The 18,501-nt window shown below is 51.6% G+C and overlaps 1 protein-coding gene across 5 annotated transcripts; it reads right to left on the bottom strand.

Annotated features, from left to right (window-relative positions):
• Nucleotides 1-8,101: 8,101 nt before the first annotated feature.
• Nucleotides 8,102-18,045, bottom strand: LOC143648711 (uncharacterized). Of its 5 annotated transcripts, XR_013158734.1 has the most exons (7): nt 17,843-18,045; nt 17,344-17,432; nt 16,194-16,375; nt 9,636-9,746; nt 9,241-9,436; nt 8,678-8,872; nt 8,102-8,311 (listed from the first exon to the last, which is right to left on the bottom strand). XR_013158734.1 is itself a non-coding variant. In XM_077119034.1 (5 exons), the coding sequence occupies exons 1-4, from the start codon at nt 10,179-10,181 to the stop codon at nt 8,868-8,870; spliced, it is 450 nt and encodes a 149-aa protein (XP_076975149.1). In that variant the 5' UTR covers nt 10,182-11,631; the 3' UTR covers nt 8,102-8,311; nt 8,678-8,867. The 5 variants fall into 5 exon arrangements, 2 of the variants coding, with proteins under 2 accessions (XP_076975149.1, XP_076975150.1); XR_013158732.1 differs by lacking the exon at nt 17,344-17,432; XR_013158733.1 differs by lacking the exon at nt 17,843-18,045 and having other exon boundaries at nt 17,344-17,818.
• Nucleotides 18,046-18,501: the final 456 nt, after the last annotated feature.

The raw sequence follows: 18,501 nt of genomic DNA on the forward strand, positions 1-18,501 counted from the left end.
GAGCGGTCATTCAGTAAGGAAATCTGTCCTAAAATCCACTCTACCGTGTAAGGACAGTGCTATGATTAACCAGTCGGAATATGTCAAGGCAAAGCCCCCTCTTCTGTCACCACCTCTCAACTCTCACTCTTGTAAAATCTCTCTTCAGCTCTCAGATCTGGGAGAGAGATTTCAGCCACGTCTTGTGTCTCCACACTGTCAACCTCATGAAAGAGCTTCCATTCTCACAGCCCCGCTGCCGTGGTATTGTACACAGTAGGCTGCAAGCCTTGCTCAGTTACGTCCTGCGGCATGGTCCCTAGCCCCCAGGGCAGGCCTCCTCTCTGTGCTGTCCTCTTCCTAGGCCCTGTTCATGGTCTTGACACTCCTGCACCCCTCCCCACTCCCCCCCATGAGGGAGATGCCTATCCTTACCCCATTGTCCTCTGAGTGGACGAGAGCTCTTCAATGAGGCATTTCAGTTCAGCCACAGGCCCCTCCACTGCAGCACAGGCTGTGTGGGTGTGGGTGGAGGGTGGCCGAAGGCTGCAGGGAGAGGCATAATCTGGAGGGAGGAAGTGGCCTTCATGTTAATCTGTCCACCTTTGTCCTACACATCACCTGAGGTGGCAGTCCCTCCTGATAAATATAGCAAATGGAGACCAACAGGTGGTAAAAGAATAGATCAGATAGAGGGAATTCTTGTGTCCACTAGTGTCACACCTAAACTTAAGGTCACCAAATTCATAAAAAACAAAACAATTTTACACTAACCAATCAAATAATCAATGAAAAATCAGATGGAAATGTAAGGGACTCAGAATGGCCAAAACAATCCTGAAAAAGAACTAATACTTCCTAAACACAAGACTTAAGACAAAGTACTGTAATCAAAACAGCATTGTGCTGACCCAAAGATGGTCACACAGGTCAATGGAGTGGAAGAGTCTTTCAGGGGCCTTCCCGTTGGTAACAGCCCATGAGGACAGCATTAGGGCAGAAGTAGTGGACTCCTAGGGGAAGGCTCCCAGGCCTTCCAGAGCCCTCTGAGGTTTGGAGACAGAGCAAGAGAGCCAAGCTCCCTGTGTCCCAGTGCCCAGGGGAGCTGACAACTGGGGGACCAGTTCCCACTTGCCTTGGGGGGGCAGGGCCCCACAGTCCTCGCTGCAGCACTGACAGTGAAATGGGAGACTCTATGTGTGGTTAGAACTTTACAGATGCTCCCTGCCCCTCCCCGAGGTCATTGTTTCTCCCCAGGCCCTGAGTCCCTCCTCTCCAAGGCAAGCTCTCCTCTTTCCTGGACAGTGGTGGAGTGGGGCTGCAGAGGCTACAGTGGCCTTGTGTGTGGACTTGGCCTGGGCTTGATGGCACAGCCCTGTACTAGGCCACCCTGTGGGAGACTTGATGTCCCCCGAACTTGGGGCATTTCCTGTCCATGTGTGGAAGTGGGGGGACACCTGAGGATACCCCCATGGAGACCCTCCCCATTATGGTAGTCTCTGGAACCCCTAGACATTGGCAGGGCACTGTCCCACTTAGCACCTAACACCCAACACTTCATATTCAATAAGAAACCAGGAACTCCTGTGCTGCCCATGGGAGCCCACGGGCCTCAGGGAGGGAAACAGAAGGAACCCCCCACTCTAGCCCCTGACCCATGAACTGACCCTAGGGTGCGCCAGGTTGGCAGAAGGAGCTGCCCTCCCCTGCAGGGTCAGCCTAGCAGGCTCCAGGGGGCAGATGCAGGGATGAGAGTGGGACGGCCATGGGGCCTGGGCCCTGGGGAGGCTCCTCTGGGAGTTGTGGCCTGCTGGGGGCAGGTGGCCATGTCAGGGCCTTTACCTGTGGGCACAGCCTTGGAGGGGCTGCCCCACTCCCACCCCCATCCCCCACTGAGCCTCCACAGACTTGTGGCCCAGGGATAACTCCACACCCAGCCCCCCATCGCCCAGCCCAGCCTTGTCCAGGGGCAGAGTCAGGCTCCCCTATTTGTAGGAATATCAAAAAAGAGCCCCTGTACTATTTGTTCTTCTCATTGTGTTGGCTCATCTTTGCTTCCTGCTATTGTACTTATGATTTCACTCTCTCAGCCCCGGGATGCAGGTAGCGCTCTGCTGGTCTGTCCAACCATCCACACCTTCTCTCAGCCCCGGGATGCAGGTAGCGCTCTGCTGGTCTGTCCATCCATCCACACCTTCTCTCAGCCCCGGGATGCAGGTAGCGCTCTGCCGGTCTGTCCATCCATTCACACCTTCTCTCAGCCCCGGGATGCAGGTAGCGCTCTGCCGGTCTGTCCATCCATCCACACCTTCTCTCAGCCCCGGGATGCAGGTAGCGCTCTGCCGGTCTGTCCATCCATCCACACCTTCTCTCAGCCCCGGGATGCAGGTAGCGCTCTGCCGGTCTGTCCATCCATCCACACCTTCTCTCAGCCCCGGGATGCAGGTAGCGCTCTGCCGGTCTGTCCATCCATCCACACCTTCTCTCAGCCCCGGGATGCAGGTAGCGCTCTGCCGGTCTGTCCATCCATCCACACCTTCTCTCAGCCCCGGGATGCAGGTAGCGCTCTGCCGGTCTGTCCATCCATTCACACCTTCTCTCAGCCCCGGGATGCAGGTAGCGCTCTGCCGGTCTGTCCATCCATCCACACCTTCTCTCAGCCCCGGGATGCAGGTAGCGCTCTGCCGGTCTGTCCATCCATCCACACCTTCTCTCAGCCCCGGGATGCAGGTAGCGCTCTGCCGGTCTGTCCATCCATCCACACCTTCTCTCAGCCCCGGGATGCAGGTAGCGCTCTGCTGGTCTGTCCATCCATCCACACCTTCTCTGAGTCCTACACATAATCCTGCTCAAGGTGGTGATTTTTATTCCAGAAGGGCTGGGGGCTCAGGGATCAGTACCTGCCTCAGACCTCAGGACCCTGTGACCTGGGAAAGGCTAGCTTCCCATTTGCAAAGGAGATCTGAGATTCATCTAGGGGGCCTTGTCCCTGGTATGGTGACCCCACGATTCCCTGGGGGCTGGTACAGGGTCCAGGTGCACTCAGATACCTGGAATGATTCAGGTGGGTTCGGCCTATCAAAATCCTGAATCCCCATTGCTCAGGAATCTCCATTGCTGGAGGAACTGAGGGTGGGGACAGGAATGGACATTTGCACACTGTTGTTTCTGGGGGCAGTGTTCATGATGCACAATAGATGGAGGCGGCCTAAGGGTAAATGACTGAGGAATGGAAGAGAGAACTATGGTGTGTACATACAATGGACTACTGAGTGACCTCAAGAAGGAATGAAGTTATGAGGCATGCAACTAGGTGTATGAACCTTAAGGACTCTATGTTGAATGAAATGTCAGGAACAAAATGACAAATATTATCATGCCTCAATCATATGGACTAACTATAATATAAAAACTCTGAACTGAAGTCGAGAGCATGGGTTATCAGGTGGGGGCTTATTGTAAAGGGTCTTAGATTGTAAGCTCTTACAGCAGTCACATCTATTCATGAGGTGTAACTGTTAATTCTAAATTTGGAGATACTGAGCTGTTTGTCTATAACCTGGTTGTTCTCCCTCATATTTGAGGGACAGTTTGGCTGCAAACAGAATTCCTGGCTGGAAGTCTTTCTCTTTCAGGATCTTAAATATATCTGTGCCAGTTTGAAAAGATTATGTGCCCTAGAAAAGCAGCGTTTTAATCCTGATCCATCTTGTGGAGGCAGCATTTAGTTTAATCCCTATTCGCTACTGTATGCTGGCAACCTGATTCGATCATCTCCATAGAGATGTGACTCACCCAATTGTGGGTGTTCACCTTTGATTAGAGGGAGATGTGACTCCACCCATTCCAGGTGGGTCTTGATTAGTTTACTGGAGTCCTTTAAAGGAGGAAGCATTTTGGAAAACGTTTCAGAGCCGTGAGAACCATGAGAGCCCACACAGCTAGAAACCTTTGGAGATGAAGAAGGAAAACGCCCCTGGGGGAGCTTCATGAAACAAGAAACCTGAAGAGAAAGCTAGCAGATGTTGCCATGTTTGCCACGTGTCTTTCAGTTGAGAGCGAAACCCTGAACTTCATCGGCCTTTCTTGAGTGAAGATAACCTCTTGTTGGTGCTTTAATTTGGACATTTTTATAGATTTGCTTTAATTGAGACATTTTCACGGCCTCTGAACTGTAAACTTGCAACTTAGTAAAATTCCCCTTTTAAAAGCCATTCTGTTTCTGGTATATTGCTTTCCAGCAGATAGCAAACTAGAACAATATCATACCACAGCCTTCTTAGTGCCTGTTGAGTAGTTTGAACTCAGTCTTATGTGGTTTCTCTTGTATGTAGTAGATTGTTTTCTCTGTCTGCTTTCAGGATATTTTGCTTCTCTTCAACATTTGACAGACCGATTAATATGTGTCTTGGGGTAGACCTATTTGGATTTATTCTATTTGGAGTTTGCTGGGCTTCTTTGGATTTGCATATTGATGTCTTTTATAAGGTTTGGGAAGTTTTCCTCCACTATATCCTTCACTATTCTTCCTAGCCCTTTTCTATTCCCCTTCTGGGACACCTCACATGGAGGTGTTCTGCCTTCATGAGGACAGACTGGACTGATGTGGGGGAAGGGAGGACCCCCCTCCACCCCATCACCCCAACAGCCTGAAGAAAGGTCCGTCCAGGTAGGAAGCACCAGTATGGAAGCTGGGCACCTGCTAGTTAGGGCAGCTCATCAACCCTTGGGAGCAGCTCAACTGCATCCACTGCATTTGATGACCAATTCTTGCCCAAACACTGCCCCCATGTAGTGCTGAAGGAAGCAGGAAAGGAACCAAAAACACGTGTATTAGTCAGGGTTCTCTAGAGAAACAGGCCAACAGGAGAGATCTGTAAATATGAGATTTAAAATGTATCTTATGCAACCATAGGAGTAGAAAAGTCCAAAATCTGTAGGGCAGGCTATGAAGCTGACTCTTCAATGAACAGTCTGGACAAACTCCACAAGGAGAGGCTGACTGGTTGAAGAAGCAATGGAAAGTTTCTCTTCTCCCTTAAAAGCCTCCAACTGATTGGATTATCTCTGTACTAGATCTGCCTGGGTGTCAATCAACTGCCTGATGATTTACTACAACAGCCTTCTGATTATCAACCAGCCATGAAATATCCTTACAGCAATGTTCAGGCCAGGGCTTGCCTGACCAGGCACCTGGGCATAACTATTTGGTCAATTTGACACGAGAATCTAATAACCACAACATGAGACACTGTATAAAAATCCAACTTGAGGCATAATAATATTCAAATTGAATGGATGGGCCAATCCAATCAAAAGACAGCGACTGTGTGACTGGATAAAAACACACGACCCAACTATATGCTCCCTGCCAGCAACACATTTTAGGATGAAAGACATAAATACACTGAAAATAAAAGGATGGTAAAAGACATACCATGCAAATAATAACCACATAAAAGCTGGAGTGGTTATACCAATATCAGATAGAATATATGCTGGAACAAAAATGTTATTAGGATAAAGAAGGACATTATATCCTGGAAAAAGGGTCAATCTATCAAGAAGATATAAGAATTATAAACATATAGGCACTTAATAACAGAGCACAAAATTACAGGAAACCGAAGCTGACAGAAAGGAAAGGAAAAATACAAAAAAATAACAACAAAAAAACCACACACACAAAAAACTCACTAGCAAAACCAGAACATTTGCTGCCCTACTCTCATTAACAGAACAACTAGACAGAAGATCACTGAGAAATAGGAACGTAAGTAACATTATGAAGCAACTAGACCCAACAGGCATTTATGGACCCTCCACCCAAGGTCACACGTTCTTCCCAAGTGCACATGAATCTTTGCCCAGCACAGACCACACACCAGGCCATAAAACATGTCTCAATGAGTTTAAAAGATAGGAACAATGCAAAGTTTCTTCTCAGACCACAGTGAGTGATATTATCAATCAATAATGCACAAATATGTGCAAATTAAACTAATACCCTCCTAAATAATGAATGGGGCTTGAAAGGGAGCCCACTGACCACATGTGCCCGCTTCTCCCTGCCGTGTGGACTTCTCCAAGTGGGGATGAGGCCCTCCATAAGCAAGGGGCAGAGACTCAGCAATGTCACATTCGATGACTACACCAAGCCCTGAGCCTGGTACCCACCCAGGGACCCAGGAGGAGGACATGGTAGCATTGAGGATGATGTAGCAAAGGAGTTGCAGCAAAGGAGGACCTGGGAGAGGTGGGTCCTAGGGGACATGTCATAGGGGATATGGGACTGTCTGGGGGTCACCTCACCAGCAGGTGGAAAAAAAAAATACGTGGGACACTTTGGAAAGCTGTAGCCAATTCCCACATGATCGTGCCTCACCCAATTTGCCAAGGTCTGAGAAGCATGTGTGGTCTCTTCTATTTTAGTTCCAAGGCTGTTTAGACTAACACCATGACCTGGTTTGGCTAACGCAATGGGAACGTATTCCCTTAGGTGAGAGTCCAAAAAAGATCCAATCAAGGCATCCTCAAGGCCATTCTTTCTTCCTGAATACCAGCTGCCAGCAGTCCTGGGCTCCTCCGACATTGGATACAGACATGGCAGCATCTGCTTGTATCTTCCTCAGTTTCTTTAAAAATATCTCCAGTAAGAGGATTAAGACCGATCTGAATGAGGTACATCAAACCTTAAAGAAGTAGCCGCATGGAAAGATCCTACTCACAATAGTTCCAGACCCACAGGAAGGGATTCAATTTGAATCCAGGGTTTGGTGTCAACCCAACAGCCTCCACCACCACCTGCTCTCACCTCCGGGTCTCAGTGGTGTTCACAAGACCCATCCCTGCCGCGCTGACCCACCCAGCCCTGCACAGACTGCCCACCCTCCAGGCCACCCCCTGGAAGGTTAGGAAGTCTGTTTCCCAGCCCCCCTGCTCTGTGGGTGGGGAGAGCACAGCCTGGTGGTTTCTGGTTCAAGGCTCTACAGGGCATCATATCATCCCTTTCAAAAGAGATGAAGCCCGTGAACACATTTAAGACTCCATATGATAAAAGTCAATCATAATGAAAGAAGTTAGGGACACTAACACAGAAGTCTGAGATGAGGCTTTAAGCATGAAAGCAAAAATTGAACTATGAGCTTGCTTTTAGTCAGGGCAAAGAGGGAAACATCTCAGGGCAAACTTTTTATCTGATCAAACAAGGAACATGCATCTACTTGGTGAGAAAAAATCTTTCCTGATGCTGAATTTTAGGAGGAAGATGCCTCAAACCTTCACAGAGGGTAAGGTGTAAATAGCAAACTCCATGATCTTCTACAGCTTTCCCTTTCCCCACATGAGGATCCCAATTTCCTTGTCAATCCTGAGGAATTCACCAGAAACCTCCATGCCCTGCCCCCAACCTCCTTCCATCATCACCTGCAGGACTGGAATGCCCTGTGAGCACCTGGCCAAACAGGGCAGGGTCTTTCCTCTTCCTTAGTACAGCTGAGACCTCTAACCCCCTTTGTCCCATCCTCCCAGATGCCCAGCTACCATGCACAGTGGAGGAGTTCCTGTGGATAATTTCCATGATGCCCCAGGCACATCTTTCCCACCTGTTCTACACGGGCCATTTGCTGCCTGTAGCCAGGGTCCCTTGTGGACTGACCCAGACACACCTGGATTAGGCAGGTGGGGCAGCCCTGGGCAAGAGCTGAAAAAGGAGGGTCCCACCCACAAAGGCATGAATCAGGTGACAAAGCCTGGCCCCAGATCTGAGTTCCAGTCTCTGACCCCCAAATTTCCAGATGAAATCAGTTGGGCAAGACCTTAACCTCCTTGAGCCGGGCCACCCCATCTGTCAAGTGAGAATAGACGTTGCCTCCCTCATCCCATCTCTGGCCCAGGAATAAAGGGCTCCAAGCAGTGAGCACCACTCCCGGGAATAAGGACACATGACAAAGAAGCAGATCAGTGGATACCAGGGTCAGAAGGAGGCAAGAGAAGAGTAACTGCACTGTGGGGTGGGTTCCCAGATCGGATGCAAAGTAGGATCTGGATGCAACAGCAATAATGGGGACAGAGGAATGCAATGAATCTAAGGAACTGACGGACACGGGTCAAAACCATAAAATAAATATTTAAATTTTATTTAAACAAGAAAACGGAAAAAACAAGGAAAAATTATAAATAAAAAAAATAAACTCTTTGCTGGTTTCCCAGCAATGTGCTTGGAGAGGACAAATTAACGGACTCCAGGCACTGCCAAGGTTGTCCACCACCTGGCCTTGTAATGGGTCTGACCTGGTTTGGATTGCAGGTCCCATGGAGGGTCCTCTTCACACTGCATGGGAGAAGAGAAGGACATGCCGTGAGTGGCTCCTCCATGGCTGGAAGAAGGGTCAGGACACCATAAATGGAGGTTCAGGAGCACGTGTTGACTTCTCTCTGCCTACCCGTGAGGGTCTTATGCCTTATACTGTCCCTCTGGCAACAGAGGAACAGCCTATCTCCCATGCTCAATTTAAGAAGCTCCACTTGAGGGCGCTCATCCCCTTTTCATTACCTTTGTGCTACCATAGCCTGGGTCTTGTGTTCTCTCAATCCCACCCCTTGGTCGTATCCCCTGAGGATCAGAGACAGCAAGTGACATCCCATGTCTCATGGCAGGGGTTGCTGAATCGAGAGGGATGGTGGGCAAGGCACAGACCTGGAGACCAGCTGCCACACTTGCTTCTCTGGTGGGAATCTTGTTCTCATGTTCCCCTGGCAAATGGTCTTGAAAACAAATTCAAAGATTGTAGTTGTGGCCACCAGGCACAGCTCAGGTTCTCCAGCAACAGGCCCTGTGGATGGCCTGAACCAGGTTTGACTCCTCCAGGTGGTCAACAGAGTCATCTTCACACTGTGAGGGAAGAGATAAGGACATGCCATGAATGGCTCCTCCATGGGTGCCAAAAGGGTCAGGGCAGCACAACAGAAGTTTATGAGTATGTGTGGATTTCTCTCTGCCTGCCCGTGAGGGTCTCCTCCTGCACACTGTCCTTGTGGCAACAGAGGAACAGCCTGTCACCCATGCCCAACTTGAGAGGCTTCATTTGGCCCTGCCCATCCCATGGCTCATCCCCTTGTGTTCTCAATAGCCCTGTGTCCTGTGTGCTTTCACTCCCACCTCTCAGATGTATCCCCTGAGGCCTGGAGAGTTGATAAGACATCGCAGATCCCATGGCAAGTGCTAACTGACTCTGCAGTGATGTTGGCAAGGGCACTGACCTGGTCGCCATCTGGTCCAGGACCTGTTGGTGGCGGGTATGTATCCGCCATTCCCCAGGATGTTGGCCAACACACAGGGTTCCCTGTGCATCTGAAGAGGCACCTGGAGATCCTCGGTCCTCTTTCCCCAGCTGGCCCTCTGGAGGTTGTTTACTGGTCTGGTCTCCTCCACATTCGTACCAATGTTTTCATCACCCTGGTTAGCAGTAGGAAACACATGTGCTCTTTGGGTTCACCCTAGGTTTCTTAATAACAGATCTGTCTGGGAGTCAGGATGAGGACCTACACCCTGGAATTCCTGAGTGATCATAGGGGCTGCCCAAGCTGGTTTTGATTCCCGGACGCCCCATCGATGTCTTGGCACCTAAGAGTGAAGCTCTATGCCCCCATCTCACCTGCAGTCTCCTCTGGGCACTGCTGTTGGTGTGGTCCACAGGTCTTGTGGTCACAGGGATGGTGTAGAAGTCATAATCATCCAGTTCTGGGCCCCTCTTCCTGGTGGAGGTCTGTAAAGAGAAGACCATCATATAGGCTGGGAGGACAGGAGACATCAACTCCATGATTCTGGGTGAAGCCGTGAGGTGGGTGCCCCTCCTGCTCTCCGTACCCCACGCAGCCATGACCTGGAAGGGGGCATGACAGGTCCACCAGGTGTCCATCCCCAACCACCTGACCTTGCCAAGTGCCTGTCCCTACACATGTTCCCCCCCCCCCCCAAACTCTGGGACTGGGAGGTCTCAGGCTGTCTGGGCAGGACCACCAGGCTGACTTGGCCTGAGCTCCTGGACAGGACCCTGGGTTACCCGGTGGGTCCCCCTGGTACAAGGCCAGAGGTTTCGAGGGCAGGAGCTGAGCCAGCGCCTGCAGCGTCGGAGGAGGCTGTCCCCATGGGGTCTCCTGAGGCCACGGCCTCTGCCCACAGGTAGACAACAGGAGAACATCTTGTTCTCTCAAGCACCTCTTTCCGAGTGAGCTGTTAGGGGCTGTGTCTAGAATGTAGGTGCCTGGATACCGGGGTTCCAAGTTCTGTTAGGCTCCTTCTCCAAGGAAGTGAGGTCACCCCCTGGTCCCTTTCCTTGGTCCCCTCCATGAATGGAATCTCCCCCCATGCTCCTCTGTGGGGTGACCGCCCTCCCTCTGCTCCCTGTCATCTCCCTCCCTGCACTGTGTCACCCTCACAACCCTCCACACTGCTCCCTACACTGGGGACGTCAGGAGGAAACTGAGGGCTCAGAGTCTGGTTCAGACCCGACTCTCCTCCTCCCAGTTCTGTGCTCCTGCAAGTGCTGGTGCCTCTCAGCACCTCCACCTCCCTTTCCTGCTCAAGGGACATTCCAGCTTCTCCTACCCAGGGCCACCAATGGGTGATGTGTGATAATTCCTCTTACACTTGAGGCTGGGCTCACCTGTGCTATTGCAGGGGCTGAGAAGGGGAAGGACGGCCTGTGGGGTGGAGGCAGCAGGGACCCACCTCTACTCAGGGCTGAGCTCGCAGGTGTGGTCTTGGGAAAGTCACAAACCCCTTGACTTCATTTCTCAGTCCACATCCAGGGTGGCTCGAAAGTCAGAGAAAAGCAGCCTTGTTCCCCTTGGGTGTAAACCTCCAAAGGCATCCCATTCTCGTTAGCATTTCCTCCATGCTTCCACAAGGTGTGTCCTCTCCCTGGGCCCCCGAAGGTGGTGTGGTGCTCTGCCATGCTCTGTGCCAGCCCAAGCGCTCAGTTCCCCAAACCACCAAACCTGTTTCTGCTGACCAGGTCCCCAAGCGAGTGGAACATATCGTTCAGGGCCTGAGAGCACCGCGGGGCACTGGTGGAGAACCGAGGGTGACACTTCTCCTAGCCCAATCAGAGAAGGGGAAACTGAGGCCTTCTCTCCAGGAGCCTCTTCCCCTCTGGGCTTCGCCCACTTTTCAGTGTCCAGCATGGGGACAGGCCTCCAGCTCCCTCTTCTCCTGGATGCCCTCGCATGCCCTGGGGAGGCAGACCCCTGTGGATTCTGTGACCCGACATCCTGCCATTTCCCCACCTCCAGCTGAATCATCCCCACAGCAGTGTTTGTGAGGTGGTTCCTCATTGCATTTCCCTAACGCCTGTTGATGTTAAATATGCTCTCATATGCTTGTGGTCCCATTTTGTCTCTTCTTTGCAGAAATGCCTGTTTATGTTTGCACCCGTTTTACATGTGGTTGTAGGTGCTTTTGTTGTTTACTGGTGGCAAGCTTCTATATATTCTGGATGAATTAAACACGGATCAGACATAGGAATTTCTCCCTTTCTGTAGGGTGTGTTTTGACTTTCTTGATTATGTCCTTTGATGCACAGTTTTTTTTATTACCAAACTTCTAATAAACACTTCTTTATTATAAGTATTATTTGTTTTTCATGTCATACCCCCACTCCTCCCCCTCACCGATCACCAGCATTACAATCTAAATTTATTTTAACATTTCCCCCCCTATTATTCATCTTTATTCCATATGTTTTACTCATCTGTTACAAGGTAGATAAAAGGAGGATCAGACCCAAGGTTTTCACAATCACATAGTCACACTGTGAAAGCTATATCATTATACAGTCATCTTCAAGAAACATGGCTACTGGAACACAGCTGTACATTTCCAGGCCGTTCCCTTCCTCCAGCCTCTCCACTGCATCATGACTAACAGGTGATATCTATTTAATGCATAAGAATAACCTCCCAGATGACCTCTCGACTCTGTTTGGAATCTCTCAGCCATTGACACTTTATTTTGTCCCATTTCCCTCTTCCCCCTTTTGGTCGAGAAGGTTTTCTCAATCCCTCGATGCTCAGCTCATTCTAGGATTTCTGTCCCACGTTGCTAGGTAGGTCCACACCCCTCGGAGTCATGTCCCATGCCAAGAGGGGGAGGGTGGTGAGTTTGCTTGTTGTGTTGGCTGGAGAGAGAGGCCACATCGAGCAAAAAAGAGGTTTTCTTGGGGTGACTCTTAGGCCTAATTTTAAGTAGGCTTGACCTATCCTTTGCGGGGTTAAGTTTCATGTGAACAAACCCCAAGATCAGGGGCTCAGCCTATAGCTTTCCTGTCCACAACGCTTGTGAGAATATCAAGAGTTCAACTTGGGGGAGTTGACTTTACCCCCTTCCTCACCATTCCCCAAAGCGGACTTTGCAAATACTTTTTTCTTCACTGTTCAATCACTCTGGGATTTATCAGGGCATCACTCTGGACAAACCAACAAAATCTCATGTCCTACTCAAGGTTCCATGTAGTTACGGTTTCAATTAAGTTGTCGACATAAGTCATATTACGAAATGCACTAGTCAAAATACAAATTTTGTACCAAATAAGCATTTTTTGCTTTAGTCTCACACATAAGTTGAAATTTTAAAATATTAATTACCATCTATTTTCAGCACCCTGCAGTAATGACATTCCTCTTTTCCTTCTCATGCAAAAACAGTGTTTAAACTTGTACATTTAGTCACTGTCATTATACACTCTAGGCATTCCTAGATTACACCATCTCAGCCTTTATCATCTGTCTTTCTTTCAGATTTCATTTATGCCCCAGCCCTCCTCCCTCTATCATTCTCACATTCAGCATCATTCAGTGCTCTAACATAATTGTATTACAGTTAGGTAGTATTGTGCTATCCATTTCTGAGTTTTTACATTCAGTCCTGTTGCACAATCTGTATCCCTTCAGCTCCAATTACCCAAGATCTTACCCTATTTCTATCTCCTGATGGTCTCTGTTACCAATGAAGTTCTCCAAGTTTATCCACTAAAGTCAGTTCATATCAGTGAGACCATACAGTATTTGTCCTTTGGTTTCTGGCTAATCTCACACAGCATAATGTCCTCAGGGTCCATCCATGTTGTTACATACTTCATAACTTTATCCTATCTTACAGCTGTGTAATATTCCATCGCATGTATGCACCACAGTGTGTTTAGCCATCGTCTGTTGATGGACTTTTGGGCTGTGTCCATCTCTTCGCAATTGCAAATAATGCTGCTATACACACTGGTGTGCAAACGTCTGTGTCCGTGCCCTCGTGTCCTTGGAGTAGACACCAGCAGTGGGATTGCCGGGTCATGTGGCAGTTCTGTCTTGAGCTTTTTGAGGAACTGCCAAACTGCCTTCCACAGAGGTTGTACCATTTGACATTCCCACCAACAGCAGATGAGTGTGCCGCTTTCTCCACATCCTCTCCAGCACTTGTCATTTTCTCTTTTATCGACAATACCTGACGGAGGAATCATAACAGGGCTGCCGTGGCTGATGCAAGGCCACACAACATGGCTGACCTGAAATCTGCCCTCCGCCCTAGCAACAACAGTGACCAATCCCAGAACTCTGCCCTCCGCCCTAGCAACAACGGTGACCAATCCCGGAAATCCGCCCTCCACCCTAGCAACAACAGTGACCAATCCCAGAACTCTGCCCTCCACCCTAGCAACAACGGTGACCAATCCCAGAACTCTGCTCTCCGCCCTAGCAACAACGGTGACCAATCCCGGAAATCCGCTCTCCGCCCTAGCAACAACGGTGACCAATCCCAGAAATCTGCCCTCCACTCTAGCAACAACGGCCACCAATCCCAGCCCGACATGTGTCCCTGCATTCTTCCCAGCCTATATAAGCCTGTGCACTTCCTGAATAAAGCAGCCGCCTTCCACTCTCCCCTGAGGGTTGTCTCCTGAGTCGTGTGGTGTGTGCTCTGTGTCCGCCTGACTGACTCAGTACGGCCACTTACCCCCAGCCATCAGCTAACCAGCCATCAGCAACCCAACAATTGATAACTATAATTAACATAAAAACCCATTTTTATATATTATGATTTTAATGGAACTGCTGATTCCATTAAATCATTGACTGATGTCAGACCTATCCTATTCCATAAAAATAGAACTTTTCTGTACTGATCAATAGGTATCACTATCTTCAAACATAAAATAAAATCAATACAGTCAAATTTAGATTCATTCCCCACACCTGCTCCAACAGAATCTCTATTACTATAACCATCTCCAGGTCCTGAATTCCAACAGCTTCAAAGATACCACCAACTCCATCACTAGCTCCTGGGCCGTGTCTACTGTCTCAAGTACGCTCTGGAGGTAGAATTAACTGGAGCACCAGGTCCAGAGGTGGAGACAGCAACATCTCCAAAGCTACAGCCCTTCCCAGAACAAGTTGCAGCATCCTTATACGGCCAGCTATTGACAGCTCCAGCACAAGCTCCAGAAAAATGGTCAGGTGCAGTACTTCTTCTAGCTCTGGCATTAGTCTAGTGTCAGCTTCAGCAGGAGACAAGATGACAACCATCTACAGAGTCAACTCCAGCACCTGCTCTCACACCAGCATCAAAAGTAAACCCAGGTATAAGTCCAGTTCAACACCTGTTCCAGAGTTAGATCCAACAGCAAGCTAATGCCAGCACCAGGCGGAAACTTAGAAACAATTTCACTTCTAACACAAGCTTCAGAGTTAGGCCACCTCCTGAAACAACTCCAGCACTTCTTCCAGATGGAGAGCCTGCTCACATGTCAGCTCCAGGACCCAAGCCAGCATCAACCAAGAGATACAGCCAGATCAGACACCAGCTCCTCTGCCAGTTGCAGTGCTGTGTGAGTGCAGCAGAGATGGCAGATCCTGGGCCAGCTCCAGGGCTTCAGTGAATGCCAGTGCAAATGCCAACCCCTGTGCCAGTTCCAATACCACCTTTACAGTCACAGCCAGCTCCAGTGCCTGATTCACAGGGAAGGCAGCCACAGCACACACCAGAACTGCAGCATCCCCAGCACCCACTGCATGGAGAGCTTTCCCTTCTGCTTAAGCCCCAGGGCCTGAGTGAGCACCAACTGGAGATCCAGACCCTCCTCAGGCACCAGGGCTCGCACCAGCTCTGGAGCAATGTCTGCTGCATTTCCAGGTCTGTGGCTAACCCTTCAGCTGGCACCAGCTACAGAACCACGTGTGGATTTGGAGCCGTATCTCCAGGATTTGGAAACTTCGACTACACCAGTCCCGACCAAGAGCTGCATCAAAAGCCACCCAGGCTCCAGCGTCCCCACCCCAGGGAGAGCCAGCTGAAGACCGGGCTTCACCCCAGGCAGCAGGGGATGCTCCAGCTGCCCTGCCCCACCCAGGTCCCCAAAACATAAAGGACATTCCTCCCCCTCTCTGGACAGGGCATTGTTTTTCCTATTTGTTAACTTTTTCTTCATATTTTACTTTCCATATGGTTTTATTCATTTTTTGGTTTTAAAATATATTTTAAATTAAATTTTCTTACTTTTACCTTTTTGAAGTGTCTTAGATCCGTTACAATGCTGTACCACCATCATCACCATCTCATCTGAAACATGTTCTGTCGCCAAACGGTCGCCCCCCCTGACTCAGCACCATGCTGCATTCCCTTCTCCTGCAGACCCTGGGAACCACTGATCTGTCTCTGTCTGCTGCATCCCTGTGCCCCGGGCCCTGGGCTGAGCTCCTGGATGACTTAGGTCCCGGCACAGAGACGGGTCAGCAGGGAGCTGCCATCCTCCCATCACAGATGGGGCTGGCGCAGGTCTGCAAGGTGAAGGGGCTTGTCCAAGGGTCCCAACTGGAGGATAAACCACAGGAACTGGAACTCAGACCAGGGCTCAGGGCAGGGCCAGGCAGCTTTTCTCTGACTCACCCATTTGTGGCTGGGACCCTTCTGTGTCCCACCTGCTCAGGGATCGTCTCCATGCACCTTACCCAGGTCTCCAGGGTCGGTCAGGAGGTGAAGCTGGCCTTGTGGACAGGAGATGAACAGTTCATAGTGGGGGGGACAGTGTCCCTGTGGCACCATGAGAATCCTTCTCATATTCTGGTGGGCAGGTGGGCATCTGGGGGGATGGGGCACAGGTGGTGGAGGTCTTGCCCCTCCTGAGCATGAGATAAGAGACTGCCTAACTTGGCCACGTGCTCACCGGGGCTGCCGCTGCACTAGGTGGAGGCTTGAGGGATGGGAGGGTGGCCCACAGGGCTGAGCACCTCCTTCTCTGGGAGCAGTGACATGGACGGTCCAGCCAGTCTCATCCCCACAGGTGCTGTCCTTGGCGATGGGGGGGCTGCAGGCTTCGCTCCTATACATCCTTGACCTTCAGGTTTCCTGCAGGTGACAGGAGAGCCTGGTGTGAGGTCAGCTTCCTGCTGCCACCTCAGCCACAGGGCCGTGCCAAGCGCTTCTGGCTCACACCTTGCCATTTTGGGGGGGGGGGGGGGTCTCAGGGGTATCTCTAGGACTGCAGCGGGGGACAATGGGGATGACTTTGCAGCTGTGGACATCAACCCCAAGAGGCTGAGCTCCCTGTAGATGCCTCCCTGGAGCCTTCTTCCCTGTGCACGACACCCACCTGTGAGTGATCAGACAAGGGGTGGGTCAGGTAAGCTCTGGGCTGACACTAAAATGATGGAAGGTCACAGAACAGGCAAAGGGACTCTCGAGAGTCTCCCCAGGGACAGCAGGAAGGTGCTGGCATGGGTGTGAGTGGTGACTCCACATTTAAGACAACCACAGACACCCCACTTGCACACACTGATTGAAGTGGCTTCAGCCCCTCCCTTCCCTGGGGTCCTGCTCAGTGAGCCTCATAAACAGCCTCTTCAATCACCATCACCATCAGTGAAACTTCAGGATGGAAGGAGAGGCCAGAGGAGTTCGGGTTCTGGCTACGGCTGCCTGAGCCTCAGTTTCCTCACCTGTAGGGTAGGGAATAGTCTCTACTTCCAGACCCTGTTTGCCATCAGGTGGGGGGCTTATGGGGCCCCCTCAGGAGTAGGTGCTCAGGGGTCACCGCCTGGGTGGACTCAGTGCTTGTTTCCAGGGAACATGAGCTCCTGGAGGAGCAGAACCTTCTTTCTCCTCTCTCTTTCTCTTGGGCCCAGCCTGGCTGGACACGGAGTGGGTGGCCTAATGCCCAGGTTCTCCCAGGCCCTGTGCTCCCTGCTGGGAAAGACCCCAGGGGCAGGTGTAACACCCCCACCCCTGGACCCTCAGAGCTGCTGCGTGGTGTCCGCTCCTCGCTCTGAGCCCCTGGCTCAGTGCTCCCCCTGGGCCCCCATCCTCGCTGTCCTCACCCTCAAGGCTGGCTCAGGCCCCCTCCTCGGGTGTGTTGTGCAAGCTCAGCCCTTGGGGTTCAGACCCACTGCTGGGCGGTGTCAGAGCCCTGTGACAGGCAAGATAAGGGTGACTCCTCAGAGCCTCAGTTTCCTCCACTGCCAAGGGGCAGAGGGACCTGCCCCCTTGAAGTCAGGCAGGGACTAAACCAGGCAGGGGAGGCCAGAGGGCCTGGACTCAGGAGGGCACCCGGACCAGGGGCTCCAGCCCAGGCCCAGCCCCTGAGTGTCAGCACCCGGTCCAGCCAGGCTAGAGCAGGGGCTCGGATCCCCCTGCGGGTTGGACTAGGTTCCCCAGGGCTGGGAGCCCTGAGCGCTGGGGCCTGGGACCCCTCACCACATGGGGCGCAGCACCGGGCCAGGAGGGGCTCCCCGACCACGGGAACTGCCCCACCGGGCCCCTCCTCCCTGGGCGCCCTCACCCCGACAGCAGCGGGGACGGGGCGGGTGGGGGCCTGACCTGCCTCTCCTGGCCTCCTGGGCCACTGGTCGCCGCAGGGCCGCACAGCCCTGCCCCGTCGTGCCCTCAGGCTCCCCAGGAGCATCAGCCCTGGCCCCCGACTCTCCGCCCGGGCAGCTTTGGGGTGCCCCAGGGACGCAGGGAGAGTGGGGGGCCACCGAGCACGGGAATGGGGGGCACCTGCCGGCCCATGAGCGCACCGAGCAGTTGGCGCACTGCGTATGCGCGTGGCGAGGGGCAGCGCGGCCCCGTGTGCGCGCGCAGCTGCCCCCCCCCCCCCTCCACCGGGTCTGTGGGGCGGGCGTTAGGGGCGCGTTATCCTGTATTGGGAGGACAGTGAGCACGGCCGGGGAGTGTCCGGGGGCTTCCTTCTGCTTCACCTTTTCTTCCCCAAGAAGAGCGTCTGGTTCTCCCTGAGGGCAGCAGTCGTCACCCATTGCTGCTGCTGGGGAGACTCCTTCTAAATGCAAGTGGGCGCTCCATTTCCTATTGGGCGCCATCATTTCTCCTTTCAGAAAGGTTCAGTCACAGCTAATGGGGTCTACATGCTTATCTCTCAATAGTCTGCCCTGGAATTCATCCACACATCCATCCGTCCATCCGTCCTTCCGTCCCTCATTTGTTCATTTATTCCTGCATCATCAGGATGCAGGAATCTT

This window comes from Tamandua tetradactyla, chromosome 10 (assembly GCF_023851605.1).
Source record: "Tamandua tetradactyla isolate mTamTet1 chromosome 10, mTamTet1.pri, whole genome shotgun sequence".
NCBI lineage: Eukaryota > Metazoa > Chordata > Mammalia > Pilosa > Myrmecophagidae > Tamandua > Tamandua tetradactyla.